We start from the raw sequence: 27,178 nt of genomic DNA, 5'->3' as shown, positions 1-27,178 counted from the left end.
TTAGTAGAACCTTCTGTGGGACCATAGGCACAAATAAGTCTCATTGTCCAGTTCCCCATTCTCATATTTGCCCACATTACTCTACTTGAGACTGACTGCCATTCAAGAAGATTAGCCTCGTATTTTGTGTTGAATACTATGGCTACTCCTTCTTTTCCTTGATTGTCATTGCCTGAATATAACATTTTGTATTTATTGCTCAGAAAGATCTCACCAGTTTAGGTCTTTTTTGTTTCAGTCACCCCTATTATGTCGATCTGGTACTTATCTAATTCCTCAGCTAGTTCCATTTCTTTGCCATTCAGGCTTCTTACGTTGATAGTACCGATCTTTAACTCTGGTGATGTTGAGTTGGGGTTTGTTTTCAGATTTGTTCCAGTAGCTGACTTTTCGCTGTTCGCCCTGGTTCCCTGGCGAAAACAACGGGGGCCTTGTTTAACCGGGCGACGCCCCAGCTGGCATGAAATTTTGTCATGTTGTACCATCATTTTTATTTTGGTTTAACCAATAAGAATACAATTTGGTCGGCTAAATCCCAAATTGCCAGCCCATCCTCGTCCAATCCTCACCACGAGAAGGTGAGGATTGGACATTAGGTCAGAAGCCCTGGTCGGTTCTCCGCATTCCTTTAAAGGCTATGTGGAGGTCTCCTCTCAGTTATACAGCTTTGACCCTTAATTGATGCAGCAAATATACAACGTTCTTCTCTTTTATTTTATTTTTTATTCTATTTTTTTATTTATTTCATTTATTTATTTTATTTTGTAGAGGATGGTTCAGTAGATCAGTGCACTGCTTGGCTAAACCAAATGTTCTCATTACAAATATCTAACTACTCTGGTGGTGAGTGTATAATCAGTTTGTATTAGTACTGCTTTTGACCAGCTGTACTGGAAGAATAGCGAAATATGTAAAAGATCTAAGAAGATACTTTCTCATTTCTTGACATACTTCTCAGTAAATAGTAGGACCTGCTATAAGTTTGCATGATTCCTTTTGATTTCTTTTTTTTTTTTTTTTTTCTGATTTAATAGGAAACAATTTCCAGTTCAAATCTACCACAGGCACGCACACACAACAAATTTACTGCATATGCTATATAGTAGACAGCCTGGCTGGCTGAGTGGTTAGCATATCCGCTCTCCAGACAAAAGGCTGCGGGCTCGAATCCTGCTGTGGGCATGGATGTTTGTGATTGTCTTTGGAAATACTAATGGTGGTGGTCAGTGGTAGATGGCGTTGTTTAGTTATGGTCAGTTGGTGGATTGAGTGGTGGAGACAGAGCTGTAGAGTAGGTGTCCCCCCCCCACCTCGATGAGTCTTTGGACTCCTTGGAGGTATCATAATAATAATAATAATAAATTTGAATGAACCCTAATAAATCATGATACATGTAGAGAAACTTAACACATTTTCTCCTTAATTAATATTTTAATCCACATGGGGCAACAATTTCCAAATATGTCTCATTGATTGATTTGTATATCACTTGGATGCATAATTATGGAAAAGGATATAATTTCAATAATGTAGCACCTAAACCTAGTGGCAATCTCAATATTAAATTATCAGGATTTGAAATATGACTTATAATATTAGCAACAATTTAGTGTTGTGCTTACAATGCCATCTGTAGGATGGGAATTATGATAATCCCTTTAATTTTCTTAGTTTCTGATCAGAATCATTCTTAAATCCATTTAGCAAAACTAAGATAATCAAATCCTAAAAGTTTTTGGTCAATTCAGAACATTAAGTTTCTATGAATATATGACATGGAAATGAGTTGGTGTATATAAGCTGTTTTTACAGATTTTTACATGGTACCATAGAGGGCGTAATAACATCTACTAAATATGACATTTACATATTAAATTTTAAATTATATTTCTATATATAGCATATAAAGTGATACAAATATGTAACATTATGTAAACCTAGACTAGAGTACATTTGTACTCTGGGTGGACGGCAAGGGTTTTTTCTAATTTTTTTTATTCTTTTTATATATTTTTTGTATTTTATTTATTCATTTTTTAGTGTGGAAACCCTGCTCTACAGCCCAAACATGGAACTTTGTCAAGTTCCACGTTTGACCACTGCCTCCAGTAAGTAAGGCAGCGGTCTCATCCCAGATGATGAAATTCATCTCCCAGCTAAAGACATCCACAAACATGCATGGCAGAATTTAAACCCGTATCTTGTGCAGAGTGAATACATTAACCAACCAATCAGCAAAGCAGGCTGACATAAACAAAAACAAAAAAATGATATTAATTTCCTGTGTTTAGATAAATTTACCATACCTTCATCAATGGCATTGTTGAGCCACCAAGTATCAATATTGTACCCAAGACAATAATAAGAGTTGTAGTTACAATAACATGATGTTTCTCATTTTCAAATTCTAAATAAAGGGCAAGTGCATATGATACTGCTCCTCTCAAACCTACAAAGAAATGTAAAATTTTTTAACATCTAATAAGTAAAATATTTATTATTATTATTATTATTATTAGAATGTAACACCTCCAAGTAGTCCAAGGACTCAATGCAGAGGGAACTCTCCTCTACACGCACATCTCACCAATTTTTTACTTAAATATTCCAGTCCTGAGAAAGATTAGGGATGTGAACAGATGGCTTCAATGGCAATATCATATTAAAAAAGAGGATATATTGCAAAAGAGCTTGACATTGTTAGCATCCAGGAATGTGTTAGCAGAACTAATCTCAGGTGATATGATCACTTAAACAGAATGAGAGGAAAGATTAGCAAAACAAGTGTTCTCTGCTAGGTTGGAAGGAAAAAAATCCAGAGGAAGACCAAGATATAGATGTATTGATACAGTAAAAAGTGCCTTAGAAGACAGAAATATAAAATCAGATGATGTTGGAGTCTTGAAAGATATCAGATTGATTTGGAGGAAAATTGTTGACAGGAAGTTAGTAATGATATAAGTTATTCATGTAGTACTATCATAATATCCTGTACACCCCTTGAGGGTACATGTCAGGAATTCGATGATGTTGTTGATGATGAAAAATGCACTCATCAGATATTAAATTAAAACATTCAAGAAGATAATATGGGGCATAGGAAATTCATTTAAAATCTTGTCAATTTTTCAATGATATATATATTTGTTTTATGTCACTGCTGCCTGTGAAAGGTTTTAAACCTATAGTAATAGGTTTAAAATATGAGTGGGCTAAGGAATTTTTGTTCCATACTTTTAATAATTTTTATAATGTTTGTATTTTTTATTTTTTACTTGATATGGAAACTCTGTTCCAGAGGCCAAACATGACATTTTTACAAACCATTTAAGGTCTTCAATAATTGAGTTGGTGATCTTTACAACAGAAAGGAATTCAAATCCACAACTATCCACTTCTACTGCATATAGCCTTTTTTCTGTTGCCGTGTTAGTGACCATTCTTCAATTCCATACATCAAAATACTTTCAGTGTTCATCCTTATAACAGATAAATAATAAATTACATGATAACCACAGTAATTAACTTTAATGAAATAAAAGTATAAATATTTTGTACTGAAATTAACATTACATTATCAGTGTAGACAACAAGCAATTCAAAGGAATGGAATACAAAGTACATAACAGTTGGTGAATTACCGATTAAAAACTGTTGCCGTGTGCTAGAAATTTCTTAAAAACTATTTCTTTGATGGTTACATAAGATAAGAATCTCCCAAATAAGGTGCCCACTTTAATAAGATGTAGGACCTCCTTTTGCTGCGACGATTGCAGCAATCCTATGGGACATACTTTACCAAAGCGTACGATTGCAATCAATGAGAATTTTGGGTCATGTAGGCATGTAATGGGGTCCTAGACTGTTGCGGGGTAGACATGCCTTTACCTCACCCAATGAATCCCACAGTTTAACCCACAAACATTCAAATAGGGTTGAAATCAGGGCTCTATGGATGCCAGTCAAGTGTAGTGTCCACAAACCATACAGTTACAGCATGCAGCCTTATAACAAGGTGCATTGTCTTGCTGAAAGAGACAAAGGTGCCCACTTTAATAAGATGTAGGACCTCCTTTTGCTGCGACGATTGCAGCAATCCTATGGGACATACTTTCCCAAAGCATATGATAGCGATCAATGAGAATTTTGGGTCATGTAGGCATGTAATGGAGTCCTAGACTGTTGTGGGGCAGACATGCCTTTACCTCACCCAATGAATCCCACAATTTAACCCACAGACATTCAAATAGGGTTGAGATCAGGGCTCTATAGATGCCAGTCAAGTGTAGTGATGTTCGTGTCCACAAACCATACAGTTACAGCATGCAGCCTTATAACAAGGTGCATTGTCTTGCTGAAAGAGACAATGGTTAGTTCCATAAAATTGCCACAAAGTAAGATGCACTGCATTGTCCAGAATGTTCAGATACCTCTCTGAGTTCAATGTTCATGGCACCACAAAGAGGTCCGGGACCAAACCAGGAAAAAGAAGACCATACTATTACACTGCCACCCACCTCCGAATTTCATAGTTGAAGTTATGCACTCTGGTAAGAGTTGTTTCACTGAGCATCTGCCACACCTACAAACATCCATCAGCTCAGATGGTGTAGCGTGATTTGTCACTCCATAACACAACTTTTCAAGCTTTCACCCAAACACATTCCCCTGTACACACTTTTTGCACTACTGAAGACAATGCTATATGCAGGTTCAGGTAACGTGGGGCTAGTATATTGCAGTCGTACTATGGAGACCCATGCCCATGTTGTGAGCTTCAGTTCTGAATAATTTGGTGCAGATTAAGTGCCTCCATAGTGCAATTGGAAGAATGATGGTACGTTGTGCACTTCGATTGGAAAAGGCCCAAGTTCGATTCTCATCATGACGGGAGGAATCTTTATATAGACTTTTTCAACTGAAGGTGAGTTAGCCTCATACGGAGGTAGCAGGGTCCCCCCCCCCAAGAAACTTGGGTTTTTCATCCCGCATACAGGCAAATCGGCCCTTCAGAATACATGCAATTTACAGACAAAATACTAGTTGTGGTAGTGGGCAGTAGATGGTGTGATGTAGATGACTGGTAGTAGAGGTTCGGTGTACTGGTGGAGACAGAGAGATGTACAGTAGCTGTCCATGATGAGTCCTCGGGCTCCTTGGAGGTGTCACGAATAATAATTCATATTCCACTCGATGCCCGGAATCTGCATTCAATGTGTTGGCCAATAAATGGCCATGCTGGGTGGGGTAAGTGTTGTGGATCATCCACTGTGGGTAGCACTTGCAGTTGACTCACTGCACTTCCCAATTTGTCAACAATTTGCTAAACAGATAGGCATGCAACATGGCATCCTATCACAATCCCGCTTTCAAACTCCGTCAGTTCTCTTCTGGCAGCCATTTCACCCAGACACAGTTCTCTGACTTGAGAGCATTATATTCCTCCAATTTATACCAGCTGCAAGCATGCGACTCGTTACGTGAACGATGCACCTTGCCCAGAAGTGTCCATTGACTTCTTTCCAAGCAGTATATATTGCTGTGTATTATGGAAAGGATCACAACCCTGATTTCAACCTTTATTGAGGTCTCATCAGGAGGAGCCAAACATAAAAAGATACTAAGGATGAATTAATGCAGGAATCATACATTCCATATACAATTAGCAAAATTGGTGTGTCACCTGATTATTAACATACTTTGGATTAGTGACAGAAATATAGTTTTTTTCACTTGGTTACAAAGTAAATTATACTTAAGAAATTATATTCTAGTTAAATCCTTTATTCAAGTGTATGTGAACAAATTTTGTGCATGAAGTATCTTCACAACTAGGCTATTTGTACAGAGGCTGTTAATTTTACATTGATTGCCTTAATATCTCATAATACAAAACATACTTCCTTTTGGATGTGTGTATGTTGCTATTTATTATGGAAAGGAAAAATACCTAGACTGGTTTCAACCTTTATTGAAGCAATATACATGTCTGAAAGGAAATGTACATTATAGGATACACAGACAATTGATATGAAGTGATCAGCTTCTATATACAATAGCCTGGTCATAAAGAGACTTCACATGTAAACTTTGTTTTCTCATACTTAAATAAAGGATTAAACATGAATAGAATTTCATGTAAAGTATAATTTCATTGTGACCATGTTAAAAAACCGTTGTACATCTAACTCTGACCCAGAGTAATTAAACAATGAAGTGAAATACATTTTTGCTACTTGTATATTGAAATTATATGAATTCTGAATTAATTCAACCTTAAAATCTTTCTGGGTTTGGTTCCCACTGATGACATTTAATAATGTTTGTCTATGTGCTTACCCGCTTCCTGGGGAGCAGAGAGGTTTTGTTCAGTGATCATTTTTGCCTGTCTTTACTTACTGAAGTCAATGCTGAGCTTGTCATGGAGTATTCAGTTTAGTAGTGATCATTTAGGATCACTCAGTGAGATTTTGAGTGATCTTATAGATCAATCAGTTTTTGGAGAGGCACCTGTGCACTTTAACAATACCACAATAAAGGTTGAAAGGAATATCATCTGACACTGTATGAATGGTTAACACAACCACACAAGATATCCTCGACTCGTTTCAAAAACACCATAAAAATCTCTTTGAAGACAACAGTACTAGTACTGTGGGAAAATATAACTCTTGGAACATTAATGCCTTTCTTATTCACATGCAAGACAGGCTTGATAGGCCTATCAGCAGCTGAAGTTACTAATGCCTATAAAGAATACAAGACAAGAAAATCCCCAGACCTGATGGTCTTGGGACAGAACTTTATCACAAAACCTGGAATTTTTTTCTTCCCATTCTAGTTACACTGGTTAATTATTTTCTCTCTACAGGTCACATACAAAGTGAATTTGTAGCATTCCACACCACCCTCATTCAAACCTAATGAAGATCATACCTTAATCAACAGCTGGAGGACTATTTCTCTATCTGATACAGACTACAAGATATTTTTTCACATTCTTAATAACAGGCTCAAAGTAGGAATGAGATACATAATTAAAAGCACACAGGTGTATAAAGTTTCAAGGCCAAGCAGTAGAATTTAATCTGTTTCTGCTACACAATCTACTCTGCCTAGTTAATGTGAAAAGCAGCCAATAACAGTATATCAGTGGATCTTACTCAGGCATTTGATTAAGTCCAGAATTCCTTTCTGTTCCACATCCTCCAGCAAAGTGGTGTGGGCAAAAGGCTGTCATTCACCATTAAAGGAGCCTAAGCCAATATAACTACCAGCATCCTAGTTAATGGGTTTCTATCAGGACCAGTCAAAATTCAAAAAGGTGTCAAGCAAGGTTGCTCTCTTAATCCATTGCTTGTTGCATTGGTTCTTTAACCTATTTTTTTTTTTCAAGAAGTTGACAATTCGCATGATGTGTGAGGAAAAAGAGCTCCCTCAGCTACAAAGGAAAATAAAATATTAGCATATGTATTGGAAAAAGTAAGCAAAATTTGTGGATTAACTGCCAATGCTGACAATATTAAAAGTTTTTGCAAAGTGAGATCTTGAAGTCGTTGTCTTTTGACTAACCCCTATGAGAGAGAGAGCCTCTCACTATACTTGGAATTCCCTTCTCAACTTTTTTATTCTCGTATTCCAATTTTATGAAGTTCAAGAACTTATATACAAAAACATCGAAACCAAGGAAGACTGGAAACTTTTGCCACTTTCCTTTTCTTCTAAAGCCATAGTACTTAAAACCATAAATTTCCCTTCTCAGCTGTACATAATAAATATTACAGACATCAGAGAAGTTGAAGAAAAACAATTACAGGGTGTTCGGGATAAATTTGACATATTTATAATTAATTATATTTTTCCGTAAGTTACATGTATTAACACACACTTCTCTTCATTTAAAAGTTTGGACCCTTCTTCATTCATATACAAGATGTCAGAAAGGATGGATAGCTGGAACCCACCTGAATCATGGAAGAGAATAACTTGTATCATGATGATTCGTGCCCGCCATCAAAATAAGGATATTACGACTGCTGCCCAATGCTCCCTGAATACAGTAAAAACAATCAGGCATGAACTAGAGACTTGCAATGGTGACTACGAGGATGTAGCAAGAAGAAAGATCCCTAGCAGACGATCTGATTGCGTTCGTACAGCAGAATTCCTCGCAAATCTGCAGGAACAGGTGTTGAAGAACCCTGGCATTGGAATTCGGGCTTTGTTCGTGGAGTTGCTAACTGTAGTCAAGCCCTGGATAACAAGGGTAGCCAATGGTAGGCCGTATGTATGGCAGCAGGATTCGGCCCCTTGCCACACCTCTGGGAAAAGTCAAAAATGATTGTCTGAAAATTTCTACGACTTCACCAGTCCAAATGTTTGGCCTCCAAACTCCCCAGACCTTAACCCCATGGATTATTTTGTATGGGGCGCAGTTGAAAAAGACACCAATCGCACTTCCAGTAATACAAAAGCCCAGTTAATGGATAAAATTAAAACAGTTTTTGCGGCCCTTCCCAGGGAGACTGTAGCATCAGCTTGTTCGAGGTTCCGAAGCAGAATTGAAGCTGTGATCGATGCTAATGGTGGTTATTTTGAGTAAATCTTGTTGATAGTATTGTAATTAACTCTGCCTGTAATGTTTTTTTGTCAATTCATTAAATTTAATAGATACAAAGAAGATTTTCTTTTTCCTTACGAAACTGTCAAATTTATCCCGAACACCCTGTATATAGTAAATATGTGCAATTTTTTGATGCCTTCAATACCAAGAAATTAAAAAATGAATTTCTTCAATTATGAAAGAAACATGAAAGCGTTGGGATTCCACTGCTAATATTTTGTTATTTAAGCTTCAAGAATCCATAAATTTTTGCAGACCAATCACACATGTGCAGATCTTCTCTATTATTACTTGGGTTTTCATCTCTCACTATTTGGAATAACTTACTGTAACGGTTTAAGAGCTGAGATTGTTCTTGAGTTTTACACATTCTGTACTACTTATCTATAAGACCTGCTACAGCATTCCAGCATTGACATTCTTTCCATTGATAAACTTGGTATAAGAAAATCTTACAGCCCTTCAGTGATGAACTTTCACAGTTTGGTACTAATACTTAACACTTGAACAACTTACTGAAGTTTCAGGGATATCCTAACAGCAGGGGATCTAGCTTGGACATTCCATTACTCAATAGAACAGTTGTTTGTTTTTTTTTTCAACATCTCCCACTTGTCAGCAATTGGATAAGAATTTTGATTTTTATAATTAATGAGTTAAAATGTCATTTATGGAAAGTTAGGAAAATAAATGGATTTGAAAACCAGCAATATTGCATTATAGAAATCTGTTCAGTCCAATGATTTTTTACTAAGCATTCTAGGAAATATCAAATATTTGATATTTCCTAGAGTGGACATCCACCACAGGATATGCTGGAAGAAGGTAACTCTGTTACACTGCAGCAAATACAAGTAGGAAAGACTATTCAGCGAATCTGCTTCGGTTCTGAAAACGTTCCAAATCTCAACAAAATCGAATGCATGAGACTGCCTCAAATTTGGGAGGCATACATTTTAAGATCATCAGTTCGACAGCCAAGACAAACCCAATTTAGCCACTAGGGGACACTATTCAGACTCTAGGCACGACTTCTGTTGCCTTTATTCAGCCTCATTTGCTCAGTGTTAGTGCTTGCATGCAAATATTGTTTTTTGTAATCCTTGATGATGCCATTTAACATTGCTGAAATATAGGAAGGTTTAATTAAAGTTTTTTTATAATTCATATTCTAGTATACATTGTCATTTCCTGAAAAATTTGATTAATATATTTGAATTACTCAAAAGGTGTAAATATGTAAACCATCATTAATAAGTCATCTACAAAAATAAAGTAAAAAAATAAGTATGAGTAGAAATACTTTCATTACTGGCAAACAAATTATTAACAATTAACATTTGTGATATTAAATGTCTGTCCTGTAAGTTACTAGGTGGAACGAATAACATGTGATCCTATAAATTCTAGACATGCATAAGTGAATTTATGATGGCATAATTTACTTATTTACTGAGGATCAGTACATATTTTACACAATAAAGGGATACATAATATCCAATCATTACTGGAATTATTCACACTTTCTTAATCCTATTCATCACTTTTTTTTTTTTTTTTTTTTTTTTTGTCAGTGGCTCCTCTGTCTTATTAACAATAGATATATCACATATTCTGGTATTTTGTTGTAGATCAACCACTTCTTATAATACATAGAAGTATTCATTTTTACTCAGGAATAGATAAATTTTTACTACATTTGTTCTTTCCAAAGATTGGAAAGAACCACGAAAAAATACCATGAAAAACATTCCAATCTTAACAGATGCTATACTGCAAAAGCAAGAAAAATGAGTAGCTTCGTTTAAATTCAGTACAGATATATTTGCAGTCTATGTACTATATTTAGCAACACTTAGTGTGGCTAGAAACAACTGGAATGACACTCATAATGGAAAAACACTCCCCCTCTCACAGATTCTATGCTGCATGCATGCAAGCAAAACAAATTTATTGTAGCACTAAACATAGCAGCTAACTAAACACATTTGTCCTAACATCTTCTTTGAAATTTTCAGTTCCAGAAAATACATATGACAGCTGCTTATAATGCAGTCAACTGGATACAGAAAACACAATTTATATAAAGCCAAAAGATCGACATGAAAATATTGATCTTTTGGCATGAAAATCAGCAATCGAAAGACCAAAACTATGAAAATAGGCAGGAGCACAGAAAACTTACTGTGAACAAGTAAAACATTTCAGCTATTTAATCACAATTTTTAGTGAAGATAGCATTTTAAATATGGAAATAGACAAAAGAATTAACAAAAATTGATATGGTGGGAAGTCAACTGAATAAATTTATATGGAATAAGAGAGAAATTAGCCACATACCAAACTAGCAGTATATAAGACTGTGTTCAAATCAGTTTTAAGTTATGGACCTGAGGGTTGGGTAAGAAATAGAGCACTTGATCAAAGACTAGAGACCACAAATATGAAGGTTCTGAGGAAAATCAAAGGAGTGAACTGATGGTATCAATGGCAGAATTGTATTAAAAATGAAGATGATAGAAAGGATCTTGATATTGTTAGCATTCGAGAATGTGTCAGCAGAACTAATCTAAGGTGGTATGGCCACTTACATAGAATGAGTGATGAAAGGTTAGCAAAACAAGTGTTTGATGCTAAGATGGCAGGAAAGAGATCCAAAGGAAGACTAAGGTCTAGGTGGATTGATTCAGTCAGAAGTACCGTAGAAGCACAAAATGTTAGATATGACAATACTGGATATCATTTCTAGATAAGATCAACAACCTTCATCCTCGCATCAAATTCACACTAGAAAAGGAATCATCACAAGGTATCTCGTTTCTTGATATACACATTCAACGAAAGCAAGATGTAATGACCTGAAAAAGTTGTAAACCAACTTTTTCAGGTCATTACATCCACAATTCATCTGTACCATTTATACCATTTATCAAATGGTATACCATATACTCCTATACCATTTATCAAATGCACCTCTGAAAGTCTGCCAAAAATTATGAAGAAATACAAATTTGCTGCTACCTATAAACCAATTAACCAGATACACAATTTGCTACATCTCCAAAAGACTAACTCTCACCTATGATGGCATATACGAAGTTCCATGTTCTTGTAAGATGTTGTACTACGGACAAACAAGAAGATCTATAAGTAAACGTATCGCTGAACATCAAGACCACATCCGTCTGATCAAACCACACAAATCTGGCCTCGCTCAACATGGAGTTGAAAACTCCATGTTGAGAATCCAATGGAAAAACACAAGCTACTACACAGATCCTTATATAAACATGAGTGTTTATTTATATAAAGAAAGTGATGAAGACTTAAATCACAGACCCAATCTTAACCATAATGAGTCTCACTATCCCAAAGGTCTGGGAAATTATTATCCTCAATTGCATAAAATAAATTTATCAGATATATTTTAATTTAATTTTAATTTGCAGTAAAATATTTGTAGTCTTCAAACACGCTACTGTACGCATAGATGGATTCCAATGTAAGCACGTGCACTAACTGTTCCTTTGAATGTAATTCCTAGCATTGTTTGTAATAACTGTACTGATGATGCCTTAAGATACTTAAGACAAAATATCTACATATTATTAAAATGTAATTACTGTAGTATATGTGAATTTTTAGTTATGAATACTCTACAGGTTTCACTATATAATAGAATACTGAAGTGATCACAAGTAATATACTGATTTGGCACAAAATTGTTGATAGGAGATTAATGATAATCTAAACTTAATTATGTAGTGCTGTCATAGTAACCTGAACACCCATTGGGGAAGGGGGGGGGTACATATCAGGAAAATGATTATATATATATATATATATATATATAATAACTTGATATATACTTGATATATAAACTTGATATATCAAGTTATATCTGAGAAGGTTAAGTTCACTTCAAAAATGCTAATTTTGACCAAAAAAGTCGCAACTAACATGCCGTATTAGCTTTGTGAAAACGTGACCACCCAACCCAAAACTGGCATACATGCACTAAAGCTAGTTCCAGCCAGTGGTTTATGCACATGGGAGAATGTGAGTAATTATTTTCAACATTGTAAAACAAAGAGATCAATCCATACTTCAAAGACTTGGAAGTTTTTTAATTAGTGTAAGCTACAGTAACTCTGATATCGAAGACTATATTTTCATAAGCTCTCTCTTCTGAATTTGAAACTTTCCAAGTTTCTATATATATATATATATATATATATATATGTGTGTGTGTGTGTGTGTGTGTGTGTGTGTGTGTGTGTGTGTGTGTGTGTGTGTGTGTGTGTGTGTGTATACACAATATATACACGAAAAACACAAAGTCCAAATATTATTTATTAAATTACTTGCTGGCCGAGTGGTTAGCGTATCCGCTCTCCAGCCAAAAGGCTGCAGGTTCGAATCCAAGCATGGGCATGGATGTTTGTTCGTGAAAATACTAGTGGTGGTGGTCAGCAGTAGAAGATGAAAATATTTGCGGCTGGTGGATTGGCAGAGTGGTGGAGATGGAGAGTTATAAAGTAGGTGCCCTCCCTCAATGAGTCTTTGGACTCCCTGGAAGTGTTACGTAATAATAATAATAAAAATATACCGCCATATATATTTCAGTCAGAAATTTCTCTAACAACAAGAATATATATATACATATATTCAGCTACCAAATAAGAATGTTCTTTAATATCTCCTATTTCTATTTATTTTACATTACCAAAATGAATACTTTGAGAATCTTCTATGATAAAAAGAGAAAATAAAATTTTGCTCTCCCGAAATATAATAACTGTCAAATTTATAAGTACAGAGCAGAGATGCTTCAATTTGAAATAAGTGAGATGCTGTAATGAAAGTTATGTTCTTACAAAGAGTTTGTAAGAACATAACCTTCTCATTAATCTTTCTGGTAAATTTCCGAAAGAAAGAAAATTTTTCTTCATTTCTTACTTTCATCTGTTCCCACATTTTGCTATAAAACATAATAAATCTGTAATATTATCTATTATAATATCTACATAAGACAAATATAAGCTTCTCAGCTCTATAGTTTAATATTTTATTATGCACCCAGACACAATTCAGGATAATTATGGATTTAATAATCAAAATGAATTTGTGATAAATTATGTAAGAAAATGAATTTTTCAGCATTTTTGGAGTGCCACACATGTGGTTTCTTTATAAATATTTCCAACTTCTAAAACCTTTCAAGGAATAAGCTGGAAGCTAGTGATGAAAGATATTTTCTCAGAAATTGTACTGCGGAATAAGTAATTCGTTAGCTGCGGAACCCTTCTATTTGAATGGGTCACAGAAGATAAGGGAAGCCTTTTCCTCATTAGTTGTGTTTGTTATGATGCATGTAATGAGAATTTTTCTGCTTCAGCTAGCCAAATACTGAATCTTTTTACTGATTCAGCTGAAGCTGAATATCTGAAAAACATGCCAAAGTGACCAAATACTGAAGCAAATCTGGCACATCCCTATTTGTAACCAAGTGAAAAATCTCTCTATAGATATCAGCGGATAGCAGAAGTTCCTTGAGAGATGATACTTCATTATGAACTCAGTGAAAATTATATGCCTTTTTATTGTACTGAAGCAATTCTCTGTTTATAACTAAATTATGACTTTAAAAAAAAAAGTTCTAAAGAAACCCAAGGAAAATTATGAAACTTAATTATCACCAGGGGCAAAGAAATTTAGCAATAACAGTGTTTACAATAGACAGGTGCCAAAATCAAATCTATACATACATACATTAAAACGATGGTATCAACTGAAACGAAAAATAATAATAATGCATTTTCACTCAGTACAGATTGTGAATGAACATAAATGAAATATTTTCTCTGCCATATATTATATCTATCTATCATATATAGGCTATCAGAGGTAATTTTAATTATTTGCACTTGCTAATAAACTGTAATATAAATGATGTGCACCACCAACTACAGTCATTCAATTATCAGAATTATCATTCCTATCAGAACTCCAAACTGGCAACCTCAACTTGTGCATCAAAGGAAATTCAAGAACAACACAATTTAGTATGAAAAGAAATATGCTTGATATAACAAATTTGATATAACAAATCATAAAGACAAGACTAGATCACAAAAGGAATGCGCATTCATCAGAAATGACATTTGTCATACCATACCATGCCAGAGATTGCAAAATTGTGAATCCCAGTGTTTGATCTGCTTTGGCTCAAAATTTCCCTACCAAATCAACCTGCCCTTTTCATATGCTCTCTCTTTCTTCAAATTCCATTAACCACTCTGACCTCTTCAATATCTCTCTCTAAAGCTCAACTTTCTACAGTCAAAATATCTCAATAGTGAGGTCATCCTTCTTGGAGACTTCAACGTCCACAACTCATATTGGCTTCCCTTCTCCAGTTTCACTAATCAAGCAGACAGAGATGCCAAGGTGTTTGCCATTGGTAATGACCTATCACAGATGATCAATCTTCCTACCAGAATACCTGACAACCCCCTCCAATTTGCCAATGTACTTTACCTCTTCTTATCAAGCTTCCCTTTCAAATATACTGTGGATGTCGGTTCTCCTCTTGGTAACTCAGATCACAACCTCATACAAAGTCTTTTGTCATAGAAGAACCTTCATCCACCTGTTCTGTCTTGTGTCCTTTGTCACCAGAAGGGTGCCAAATGGAATGACCTCCATGACTTCTATTCCTCCTTTCCATGGTCTAACTACTGCTTCAGTTCTTCTAATCTAAACACCTGGTCCAACCAAATAACAGAAATAATCTTCACAGAAATGAAGGCTTTCATCCCTTATTCCACTCCAAATTCTCAGCCATCTTCCAAGCTTTGGTTCTCAAAAAGAAAGTGTGCCAACTGAGTAAAAGAAAACCCTCTGCACACTACAAATGTCAAGACCAAAATTCCAGCTGCTCCACTTTGCTTATACTGCAGCTCACAAGAGCTGCAAAAGAATCATCAAATCCAAATCAGACTTTCAAAGGGCTGAATGCTGCAAACTTGCCTCATGTCCAAATGGTATTCACTCCTTCTGGACCCTTGCCAAAGTCATTGGGGCAACTTTTGCCCACATAGGTTTCCACCACTCTCACATCCAGATGGTACTGTGGTTATCTTGACTAAAGATAAGGCAGACTTACTGGCATCACTCTTCTCTTCCGATTCCTGCATTGATGACCTGGGCACATTCCGCCAACATTGGTTCTCTCCATTTCTCACATTTTTTCCACCAGAAAGAAATCTGAAGAATCCTTCATAACTTGAACACAAATAAGGCATCTGGTCCTGACATGTATCCCACCTACTGTGTTAAAAAATTGTGCCCCAGAACTAATCTTCAACCTATCTTCACAGAAAGCATTCCACAGACCTGTCAACAGCTTAATCACACACCTGAATCTTCTCTACTACCTCCTGGTTAGAATTGGCAAATAGCAATTCTAAACTATTACAAAATCTGGAGCAAATGGAATGGATATGAAGCTAGTAGCATGGATGGTGAGGAGGGGGTAGCTAACAGACAGCCACCAAAGAGTACTACATAGCAGAGTACCTTAGGGTTCTGTACTAGGATCTTTAATTTGTATATCAGTGACATAGGGAAAGATTTAAAAGGGGATATTCAGTTGTTTGCTGATGATGCAAAACTGATGTGAGCAATAGTTGATAAAGGTGATACAGATATCCTGCAGAATGATTTAGATAAACTGGCATTGTGGACACAGGATAATGACTGTCAATTTAATGTTGCAAAATGTAAGGTTATGCACTTCAGGTTGTATATGGTATATCATATTAATGGTACTGGATTGTAGGAAATTGATGAGGCTAGGAACTTGGGATAATGGTAGACAGAGAATTGAAATTCAGATGGCCTATTGCAAAAGTTGGTAAAATGGCTCAAAGAATTACTCGAATGTTGAAAAACACACTAATAAATAAAGATCAGGCTAGTAGTCAAGATGCAACAGCAACCAAATCATACGCTCTTTTCAAGGTAATGGCTCAGCCACATTTTGACTACAGGGAAAGATGTGGTCACCTGGGGTTCTTGGGGACCAGGAGGTAGTAGAGACGATTCACACAAGTGACTAAACTGGTGACAGGTCTGTGAAATGCTTCCTGTGAAGATAGGTTGAAGATCTGTGGGTTAAAAAGTTTACTTGATAGGCAGAAAAGAGGGAACACAACATAAACTTTTAATATATTAAAGGGGATTTATGAAATTGATACAAAGGAAATTTTTTCGAGAAATAGTCACAGAACTAGGGGCCATCTGTGGAAGTTGAATGAGTGTGTGGTTAGTAGGGTGTGCAAACAAGATTTTGTGAATGGAGAGGTGGTGAATGAGTGGAATGGATTACCAAATTGCTTGCAAGTTCTCTGACAGTAAATGAGTTTAAGGAGAGGTATGATAGCTTTTGTGTGTATAATAGTTAGATTGGGTCTCTCTCCCACGATGAGTCTTTGGACTCCATGGAGATACTGTATAATAATAATAACATTTAACTGGCATCTACTCTAGAACACGGAAACAAGCCCACATCCACGCATTCCAAAGAAAGGTGATAAAATTCAACCAACAAACTACTGTCCAATTGCTATCATTGCTGTTCTCTCTAAAATTATGAGAAAGTCATTAACAACCAACTCTTGGACCACCTAGAGACCTACAAACTAATCAGTGACCAAGAGTATGGATTCCCACTCATGAACTACAGCTAATTTTGATTTTGCCAGCCACGTCTGGACTCGAGACGGAAATATTTGGAGAAACCCACGTGGTTGTCCTCGACATTTCATCGGGTTAGGCAAAGGAACTTAATTAGCAAACTTCAATCCTGCTGGCCTGCCTTCCACACTCTGCAACTAGATCACTCTCTACATATCATGGTGGATAGTTCCGTCTCCTCAGATTTCCCAACCAATGGAGGAGTACCCCCAAGGTTCTGTTCTTTCACCTACTCTGTTCCTCTTTATATAAATGACCTGCTCTCACAGACTTCCAATCCTAACCAAAGCTTTGCTGATGACAGTAAACTCCATTCCTCCTTTTCATTTGACAAACCAGTGCTCAAGTGTTAGAATCCTCAAGATCCATGACAACAGTGGCCTGAACTCTGATCTTCTAGCTGTATCCCAATGGGGCAAGGACAACCTTGTAGACTTCAATGCCACCCAAACTCAGTACTGTCTGATCCCTCACAAGAGTTCACATCCCTTCACCTTATCTTCAGTAATACTGAGATATTCAAACATGATCAAATTTCCCTTCTTGGACTGATCTACACCTCTGATCTTTCCTGGCACAAACATATTTCAACTATAGCTTCTTCAGCAGCCAAAAAAAACTTTGTGTACAGGTATCCCTTGCTTAACGCTGTTTTGCTTAACGAGGGATTTGATTAACACGAAATTAATTACGGCAATCCCTTGATATACGTGGCAAGAGTTTTGATTAATGCGCCCTTAACTCTGCGGAGCTCGCAGCTGATTTGACAGATACATGCAAAATGTTTAATATAAATATTGTTACACAATTCAGCGTATAGCTTGGAGGTCATGAGTAGCTGTGCATTCTTATGTTACGAGTGATATTCCACACTGTTTTTACTGTCAGTTTGGTTTAACACATGTTATATGTTATATAAAGGTTTGTGATATTTCATAGTAAATTGTATCTGAGAGATACTGCGACCTCCGATGTCAGTATAGTATGGTTTAGTTGTTTGTTTTTTTTATTCTTTGTTCAATAATTTCTAGATTGTAAATGAAAATAAATATTCTTTGTTCAATAATTTCTAGATTGTAAATGAAAATAAATATTCTTTGTTCAATAATTTCTAGATTGTAAATGAAAATAATTACTGAAATAGAGAGTCAAAAGCTTATTTATCATACATGTCCTCTAGGAGATGTGCTTTACATTTATGGAAAATACTAAGGAAAGTAATTTGAAGCTCGCTCCACCTTTACTACAAGTTGCCCATAAGGTTGCTTATGCTTGCATCCACTGAAACTTTTAGTTTCTATATATTCGGCACGAAACTCTTGTAGTTTCTATATTCGGCAATGAAATAATGTTGGATTCAATATCCGCTTAATTTGTACCATCATGTATTATATTTGCAGTGTTTTTTTCTTTATGTTTTATTGCTTGCTTGCCGAGGTCTGGAGAGTCATTTTGCTTGTTATTGTAGAATTTATGGTGGTAAGAAAAAAAACTAAAACTGTTCAAACGACTCTTGATAACTTCTTTTGATAAAAAAAATTGCAGTAAATGTAAAAATTGCAGCCGGCCTGGTTGGCCAAGTGGTTAGCGTATCTGCTTTCCAGCCAAAAGGCTGTGGATTCGAATCCTGCCGTGGGCATGGATGTTAGTAAAAATACTGGTGGTGGTCGGCGGTAGATGACGTTGGTGTAGATGATGAAAGTAGTTGTGGTTGATGGAGTGGTAGAGACGGAGAGTTATAGAGTAGGTGCCCTCCCTCGATGAGTCTTTGGACTCCCTGAAGGTGTTACATAATAATAAAAAATAATAATAATAATAATGTAGGTACAAGTATTTATTAAACATTTATTTTGCATTCATTTTTTATCTTTCCTAAAAGAGTATCATATAAAACGAATTAGTAATACAGTAATCGATCACGGACGAATTTCAATTTTTACCATTGATTATTAGATTTGATTAACGCGATTTTGATATACACGGTAACTTCGAGGGATTAATTAACTGTGTTAATCAAGGGATACCTGTACTTTTTTGCACAAGACACTGCTTCACACCTTCACAGCTGCTAACTCTATACAAATTACAAATCTGCCTAACCATGGAATATTGCTCCCATATTTGGGGTGGTGCACTAAAATCCTCTCTAAGATTGATCGAGTCTATCAAGAAGAGGGTAATCTGTCTAATTAATGATCCCTCTCCTCACATATTCACTTCAATCCCTCTCTCACACAGATGTTCAGTTTCTACCTTGTACCTCTTCTACAGATACTTTCATGGACAGTGCTCTGCTGAATTGGCAACTATCATTCCTCCACATTCCTTCAAATTCATTAGAACAAGAGCCACTGCTAACCAACACCTTTTTACAGTCCATCTTGAAACTCACCAAGCCAGTTTCACTCTTTCATTCCATCTACTTCTGTTCTACAGAACAGTCTCCCAAACTCTACCTTCCCCGAAGCATACAACCTCAAGCTGTTTGAACTATATGTAAGCAGATTCCTCCTTTCTTCTTTTACTCTTGCCAACACACAGTACTAATGTGCTTATAGGTCTTGTGGATTTTCATGTGTGGATCAGATAAAAAAAAAAAACATAATAATAATAACAGTGGTTTCAAGAAATATATTACTCACTGCAAAACATTTTCTAAAATAATTTTAAAAAATAATACTGTCTAAAATATCCATTTATATTATGCTAAAAATTAATTATTTTTTACTTAAGCAAAAATCATGATAATATATTCTAATTATTGAATCTTAAAAAATCATGCAAAATATACTCACCACTAAACCACATTATAAACATCATTTTCTTTGTGATTTTATGCTCTCTGAAATGGTTTAAAATAAATCCAAGAGGATAAATATTCAGACCTCTTCCAATAAGGCACAAGACCTGAAAAGCAAGCATTAATGCTGAATATTTATTCTTTGTAAAGAAACTAAGAAACAAGATGAACCAGAAACAATAAAATTCATTTTATGCACTTGAAATATTAATCTAAAATATTTGCTTTAGAATATTCAATGAAAGCATATATTAATATCTCATTTTTCCTTTAATGTGGTGGACAGAATGATATCATGGCCAAGTAATTCAAATTCATAGAAATACAATTAAAGCTATGAATAGTGTAGCTAATCCTGTCTGCAGAGGGCTTGTGTATGTCAATATATCTTCTCTGGCCAGTGTGTCTAGCCTGCAGGATGAAAAACCTAAGTTTCTGGGAAGGAAACATAACTATCATGATTGGCAAACTCATCTTTGATTGAAAAGTCCTTATGAAGACTCTTTCTATCCTAAACAGGATTTAACCTTTGTACCTTTCCAACTAACCACCCAACCAGCCACGGATACAATATATCAAAAATATACGTTTCATATCCACATCATCTTTTCTATAATATCCAAAGGTTATATTGACTTCAATGGGCACTTCACTTCTATGTAATTATGGTCATACACACACATCCAGGCCAGTACAGTGGCTAATGGCATCACTGCTAACAACTAAGTTACAAAGGGTCTAGTGTCTTCATATAAAGATAGTAAATAGCATACTTACATTATTGTAAAAGAACAAACTTTCCACATTAACTGACTGGATCAAGAAGATTCAATGAACATAAAATAAATATTGCATCAATTCTTATATTGAAAAGTGGCTTGGCAATATCAAGCTATAAAACCCATTAAATCATTATCTATATAAGCATTTCCCCCCCAACCCAGGGAGCCATGTTAGACTCAGGGAGCACTTTACTGGTTATACAATGCCTAAGTAATAATCATACCTCTCACAAAAAGTATACACTAAAAATTCACTCACAATACTCACTGGCAGCTTATTCCATTCACTCACTACTACATGCCATGAGAAGAAAGAAACTGAATCACACATGCTTCCTGACTACACCATTAAGCGGTTTCCAGGGATGACTGAGTTTCTTCCCCCCAACCACACATATACAATATGCAGTAAAATTTCTCTTGAATCTATATTATGAAGAATTTCTCCTGAATCTATATCAGGTTGGTAAAGAAATCTGAATGTTTATTATATTTGCTCTCACGGTTTTGTTACATTTTTTGTTCAATGGTGCAATGATGCATTGTTCTGTTTATATATTTTGGACCTCCTCATCCTTTCACTTATAGCATGCTTGGAAGTATGCTGGAAGTTTTCTTTACTCTCATGTTCTTTACTACAGAATCAGGCACCAATGGCAAAGTCATGACAGACAATTTTATAGTAACCATATTTCTGACATTTAAAGCTCCAATAAAGGGTTCAGGATATAAAGCCTTACTGGACAGTTGAGATAACCTGCTTTATCAAATGCTGGTGGATTAGACTTGTGAATATTTTTATGGTGGGGACCATATGGCCATCCCTATGTATCAGAATTCATCAGATGACTGTCACTCCTTGGTCTTGAAGTTCAGAACATATCTCTTCATCAGGGACATCAAGGAGGTCCCAATCTGATATCAAGCCTCTAGAAAAGGTTATTAAAGTTTTTATGGGGGGGGGGGAAGAGGAGGAGCTCAGATTGGTATTCTCCCAATAGATGTTTCACTGAGTAATTTTTCTGACTGTGCAACCATATCTGCTTCAACAAGGAGATCTGAACACAGTTTCTTTACAGATTTTGGAGATCCTGCCAACTCTTCCAAACCGTTCTGGATGAAGAACAGTTAAATTTTTCCAATTTGATATTCACCCGTTGAGTGTAAAATGAAGAGTGGTGTATTTATTGTAGCTTCTGATAATTTTTGTTTCTTACTTTGCTTTTCTGTTGATAATTCTATGGTTTCTGAACCTAGTTGGAATTTGTTGAGGGCCCCTGATAAACAAGAAGATGAAAAAGTGTTCATTCTCAGGAGGAGATGGAGCCACAAATGGACATTCACTCTCAGGCAAGCAATAACTGTGCTTAGGAGTGGAATATCAAGGATACCCATATGCAGTACCAGCAAAATTGGCTACACCACATAGAAAGAATGAATAACAATAGAATTCCTAAACTAGCACTAGAATATAAACCTACAGAAAGAAGAGACCGTGAATGTCCGACTAAGGTAGAAAGATCAATCTCCTCTACAGAGCAGGAACAGGACATAAAAAGCCTATACCTAAATTGTTCAGACAATGACCCATATGCTGGTACATGCACCACAGCAAGCCTTGGGTTCTGTCCCTGGACCATGGAGACTTGCAATGCCCTTGATTATTGCAGGCGAGCCCATTAACTGATTGATCCTGCTCAGGCCATCCAGGACTGCCTGTCCTGCTGAAGCAAAGGCCAAAGTAGTATGAGGCTACCAGAATTCTCCCTTTCCAGATATTCATGGACCATACAACACAGCAGCAAGATAGTAGATCTCGGTGATGGTGGTCTGGAAGACAGGGCAGTAAAAAAGAACTCAGAAGTAGAGTGAAAAATATAGGAAGAAAAACATAGAAAAAGAATAAAAACAAACAGAGCCATCACCAGGAGGTTCCCTTCATCACAAACAGATGACTCACACATAGGGGATTCCTCTCTCAAACTACACAAAAACAATTCCTTTTGTCTTCATAAAATAAAGTCTAGGAGAATTCCCATGCCTGAACATGAAAAAGACAGTGAGAAACGAAGACAGAATAAATGAGGATTAGCCTTCCATACATGAAAGACTGGCCACCAAGAAGTTTGGCAAGAAACAGAAATGCCATATATTGATCAAGATTGTTTTATAACAAAGTTTAAAGAAGTCTCTGAAATGCTCCAGATTGCCACCATACAATGTAGTAAAAACTAAAGCTAAATCCTACATCAACTCTAGTCTGCTGTTATCACAAATCTAACAACCACAGACCTGGGATATGACATGCATCACGCCACAGAATGTGACAACAACGAGCATTGTTCCAATGCATACAGAATAATTAATATAACATTTTTTTCCCTGCCCACTTGTTTGTATGTACTAATTGTGAAGTTCTGATAACATCTGCTAAGTGTAATTAATTTTTTCAAGTCTTTTTTATAAGCTTTGATAGCCCTGATGATGTAAGTCCAGTAACATAGGAAACTTATTTGGTTATATTGTTTATTAAACATGTTATATGTTTAGAAATGTGGTCTCAATACTAAAAATTGAAGAACTGCTAAATCACATATTATCTTGTTTACCTACTGCTACTAATGGATCTTTTTTGACTATCTCCCCATTTTCATGGAACTCAGGTGATCATATCTGACCTTAAATTTTAAAGTCAGATATGATCATTAAACTGATACTCATTAACATCTGCCCATAGAATCAAGTCAACCTATGAGGATTCTGTATCAGATATGTCCTTCATTATCTGATCCACTTTTGCATATCAGGATATAATTGGTTAACTAGACCATCCCCAATGTCATTAATATATAACAAACAGAAGAGGTCCAAGCCGAATCCTATGGTCTCCTGCTGGTAACTTGCCAGTCCTTACCTTTTTCTCAGACTCAACTCCATACTTCAGTCTATCATATTCAGTCAGCCAGTCTCCTATCCATGTCACAAGCCTATTTTGCATACCCATACGTTTCAGCTTGAATAGTAACTTATCATGTGGACTCCTAAATATCATGGCATATCCATTCCCCTTATTCAACTCTGCTGTCAACTCTATTGTAAAATGAGATTGCTAATGGAACACCTACCTTTAACAAATCAATGTTGTCCTCCAAAAAAGGACCAAAGTGCTATCTGCCCACCTTTGAATGCAGTTTCTGTTGTCTCTCAAATACTTTCACAACTACTCCAGAGATTGATTGGTTTATAATTAGTGCATCGTATGTTCACCATGTCATAATGGAATTATCTTGCCCTCCTTCCACTCATTAACCTGAGTCTCAAAATTAATACAATTCCTAAACAATCTGGTTAGAGACATTGTTAATTCACTTTCACATTCCTTTAGCACCAGTGCTCATACTTCATCCAATCCCAATGCTGTCTGCATCAAGCCTCTTGCAATACCTTTGAACACTCCTACTTCATCCACCTTTATCTGTTCATATAGTTCCCACTCAACTTCCAGAGAATTAATGGATCTGTCTGGAATGCATACCTCACCAAAGTCATTACTTAAAACACAACCGTTTACTATGTGCTTGACACATTCATACCATCTGTATTTGCCAAGGTTAACCTTCCATAGTAAGGTTAATCTTCCTTCTACTGACCACATAGCAAAATAATTCTCTTGGATTTTCCTCTGGTCTATATAGTCTGATTTTGTTTTTCTCACATGTTCTTTACATTGTTTACATGTATGGTTATTACATCTTGCTGAATATTGGCTCCATAATATTTTATTTTTATGTAGCTCTTGATTTAAAATTTTGTTCATCCATTTACCTCCCCTATAACTTATTCTCCTAGCCCTGGTGGCAGATAAGTCAAATGTGTAGCACCCTACACACCACTTGACACTTACTATGCATCCATACTTCACTCTCTAATATCTGTCAGTCAGTGACTCTCCTTTCCATGTCACAAGCCTAATGGACCACACACATGAGATAGTAAGGATTGGATACTAGGTCAGAATCCCTTAACAACTATGCATAGAGATATTCCTCCTGATAATCTAGTTTTTATCCTTAAGTGATTTCTATACTGATATTATTATCTTCCAATTAAATTTACAAGCATTGTTTTTTTGACATTAGGTGTGCTAATGTTGAAAAAGTATAAGAGTGTGATATCATGACAAGTAACCTTACATTTAATTTTATATATATATAATCTTAACATAAAAGGTTGGCAGTTGGTAATATATACCATGAGTGGACTAGAATTGGATAATCCAAGAATCTTGCTCAAGAGACCAAATAGTCTTGAAGTGGATTTTCCAAGCCGCTTCAGTACTCCAATAAGCAGAGTGGTAGTCTCATCAGCAATATGAAAATGACTTTTCCACAACAAAATTCAATACAACTTGCAGACATTATCGTCAAAAGAATACATCCATTTAAAATGTATTCCCCTTACTCAGTTATATCCATCAGACTAAAAAGGCATACACCATGATGTCTTTCAGGACTGATTTCCACTGCTCAACAGTCCAGGTTCTGCATGCCTTGATCCATGAAAATTGACATTATTGGTCTGTATTGACAGTATTGGTGTTCTTAAAGGATTGTTCAAATGATTGACTTATAATGCTTCGGTGAAAATTCATAGCATGTGGTCTTTTGTGTGTGTGTGTGTGTGTGTCATAAGTCAGTCATATCAGATTCCTTGTGGCTGCTCTTATCTCATAACATAAATTATCCAGAATCTGATAGTGAGATGAGGCAGCCTGCCCTCAAGTGTGATGGTTTATATCATTCGATATTTTAAAGTTACAAGATTATATCTTGGAATAAGTTTACCTGCCATCTTCCATCTCTTTAGTACTGCAAACTTGGAGCTTGGGAATGCTTGACTGTAGTGCAACACGACACATTTATTCTATAAATGCCAAGATTCATCATCTGACATATAGGATTGAAATGACTGCTATGCAAACTGCTGATCCCTTTATAAGACAATATTTGCATATATTGTATAGTCACATCCATTTTTCTGCAAATGGAAGATTGCCCCATTGACATTTGATAGGTTAGGTATATATACGAGGGTGGTCTGAAATGTTCTCGGCCTTGACCATAGATGGCAACACTATCGGGGATATTAAGGAAAGTGATGAGAATTTAGTCCACCTTTGCCACGAGTTGCCCCAGTCCTGAAGATACTTCAGGTGCAAACTGTGTTTGCTTACACTTGGATAAAGAATTAAACTAAATATATAATTTATAGTCTAACCAAGTGAAAAAAAAAACTTCCAACTTCCAAAATGGCCGAGGTTTGATTGTCGTTCAAGGAAAGGAAGACCATTTTAAAGTGGTATTTCAAATTTGAAAATGTTGTTGAAGTTCAATGACAATGGAGGTGTGAGTTTTCAACACAATCTCCAACACACCTGAGAAATGCACATATTCATGATAAGTTTGAGACCAATGGTACTGTGTGATGTGCACAAGGGAAGATCAGGGGAGGCCTCGCACAGTAACAAGTCCTGCTTCCTTGGCTGATGAGATGAGAGTCCGGAGATGAGCTTGTAGGGATAGAAATTGAAAGAAATTGAAAAGGCATGTGCAGCAATCCCACTGGACACTTTGGCCAACATTGCCCAACCAGTAGTTTGCCATAATAATAAGTGTCCGGACGCTAATGGTAACCACTTTGAGCACCTCGTGTAATTGTAGAAGTCAAAGGTAACTTTTATTCATCCCTTAATGTCTGTATAAATTTATATTACAATTTTTATACAGGTTTTTCTTTTGATGAAGTGTACATACATTTTTTTTTTGACCAACTCTGTATAGACAGAAAAATTTATACAATTCTATAATTTTACTCTACACTGATTGGCTTTGCTATAACCAAAAGTTAATCCAGAGAAATTATTCACTTGCTTATTGGAGGCATTGCTATAGGTTTTCATGGCATGACATGACTATATGTTTTCATAAAAAAGTAATAATAATTACTATTCAAGTCATGGGAGGAATCATTTCCTGCCAAGATCAGCAAGAAATGTCCTCCTATTTCTTAGATCAGTAAGAAATGTTCTCCTCTTTCTTAGATCAGTAAGAAATAGGAGGGCATTTCTTACTGAAATGTTATGATCATATAAAGAAAGAAAATTCCAAATTCAGGTTAATTTTTGCTTATACTGGTAGAAAATCATACATTATC

The 27,178-nt window shown here is 35.9% G+C and overlaps 1 protein-coding gene across 1 annotated transcript in view; it reads right to left on the bottom strand.

Moving 5' to 3' along the window:
• Nhe1 (Na[+]/H[+] hydrogen exchanger 1) overlaps positions 1–27,178 on the bottom strand; it is a 262,652-nt gene that overhangs the window by 54,958 nt on the left and 180,516 nt on the right. Inside the window, exons 12-13 of the mRNA XM_090408190.1 lie at positions 20,179–20,290; positions 2,307–2,449 (exon numbers count right to left, since the gene is read on the bottom strand). Of these exons, the coding sequence (XP_090264316.1) occupies positions 2,307–2,449; positions 20,179–20,290 (255 nt within the window). The remainder of the gene's footprint in view (positions 1–2,306; positions 2,450–20,178; positions 20,291–27,178) is intronic.

This window comes from Typopeltis vanoorti, chromosome 18, assembly GCF_054136105.1.
Source record: "Typopeltis vanoorti isolate ZY-2024b chromosome 18, IOZ_Tvanoo_1.0, whole genome shotgun sequence".
Taxonomy (NCBI): domain Eukaryota; kingdom Metazoa; phylum Arthropoda; class Arachnida; order Uropygi; family Thelyphonidae; genus Typopeltis; species Typopeltis vanoorti.
This window is presented reverse-complemented; position numbering and strand designations above follow the sequence as displayed.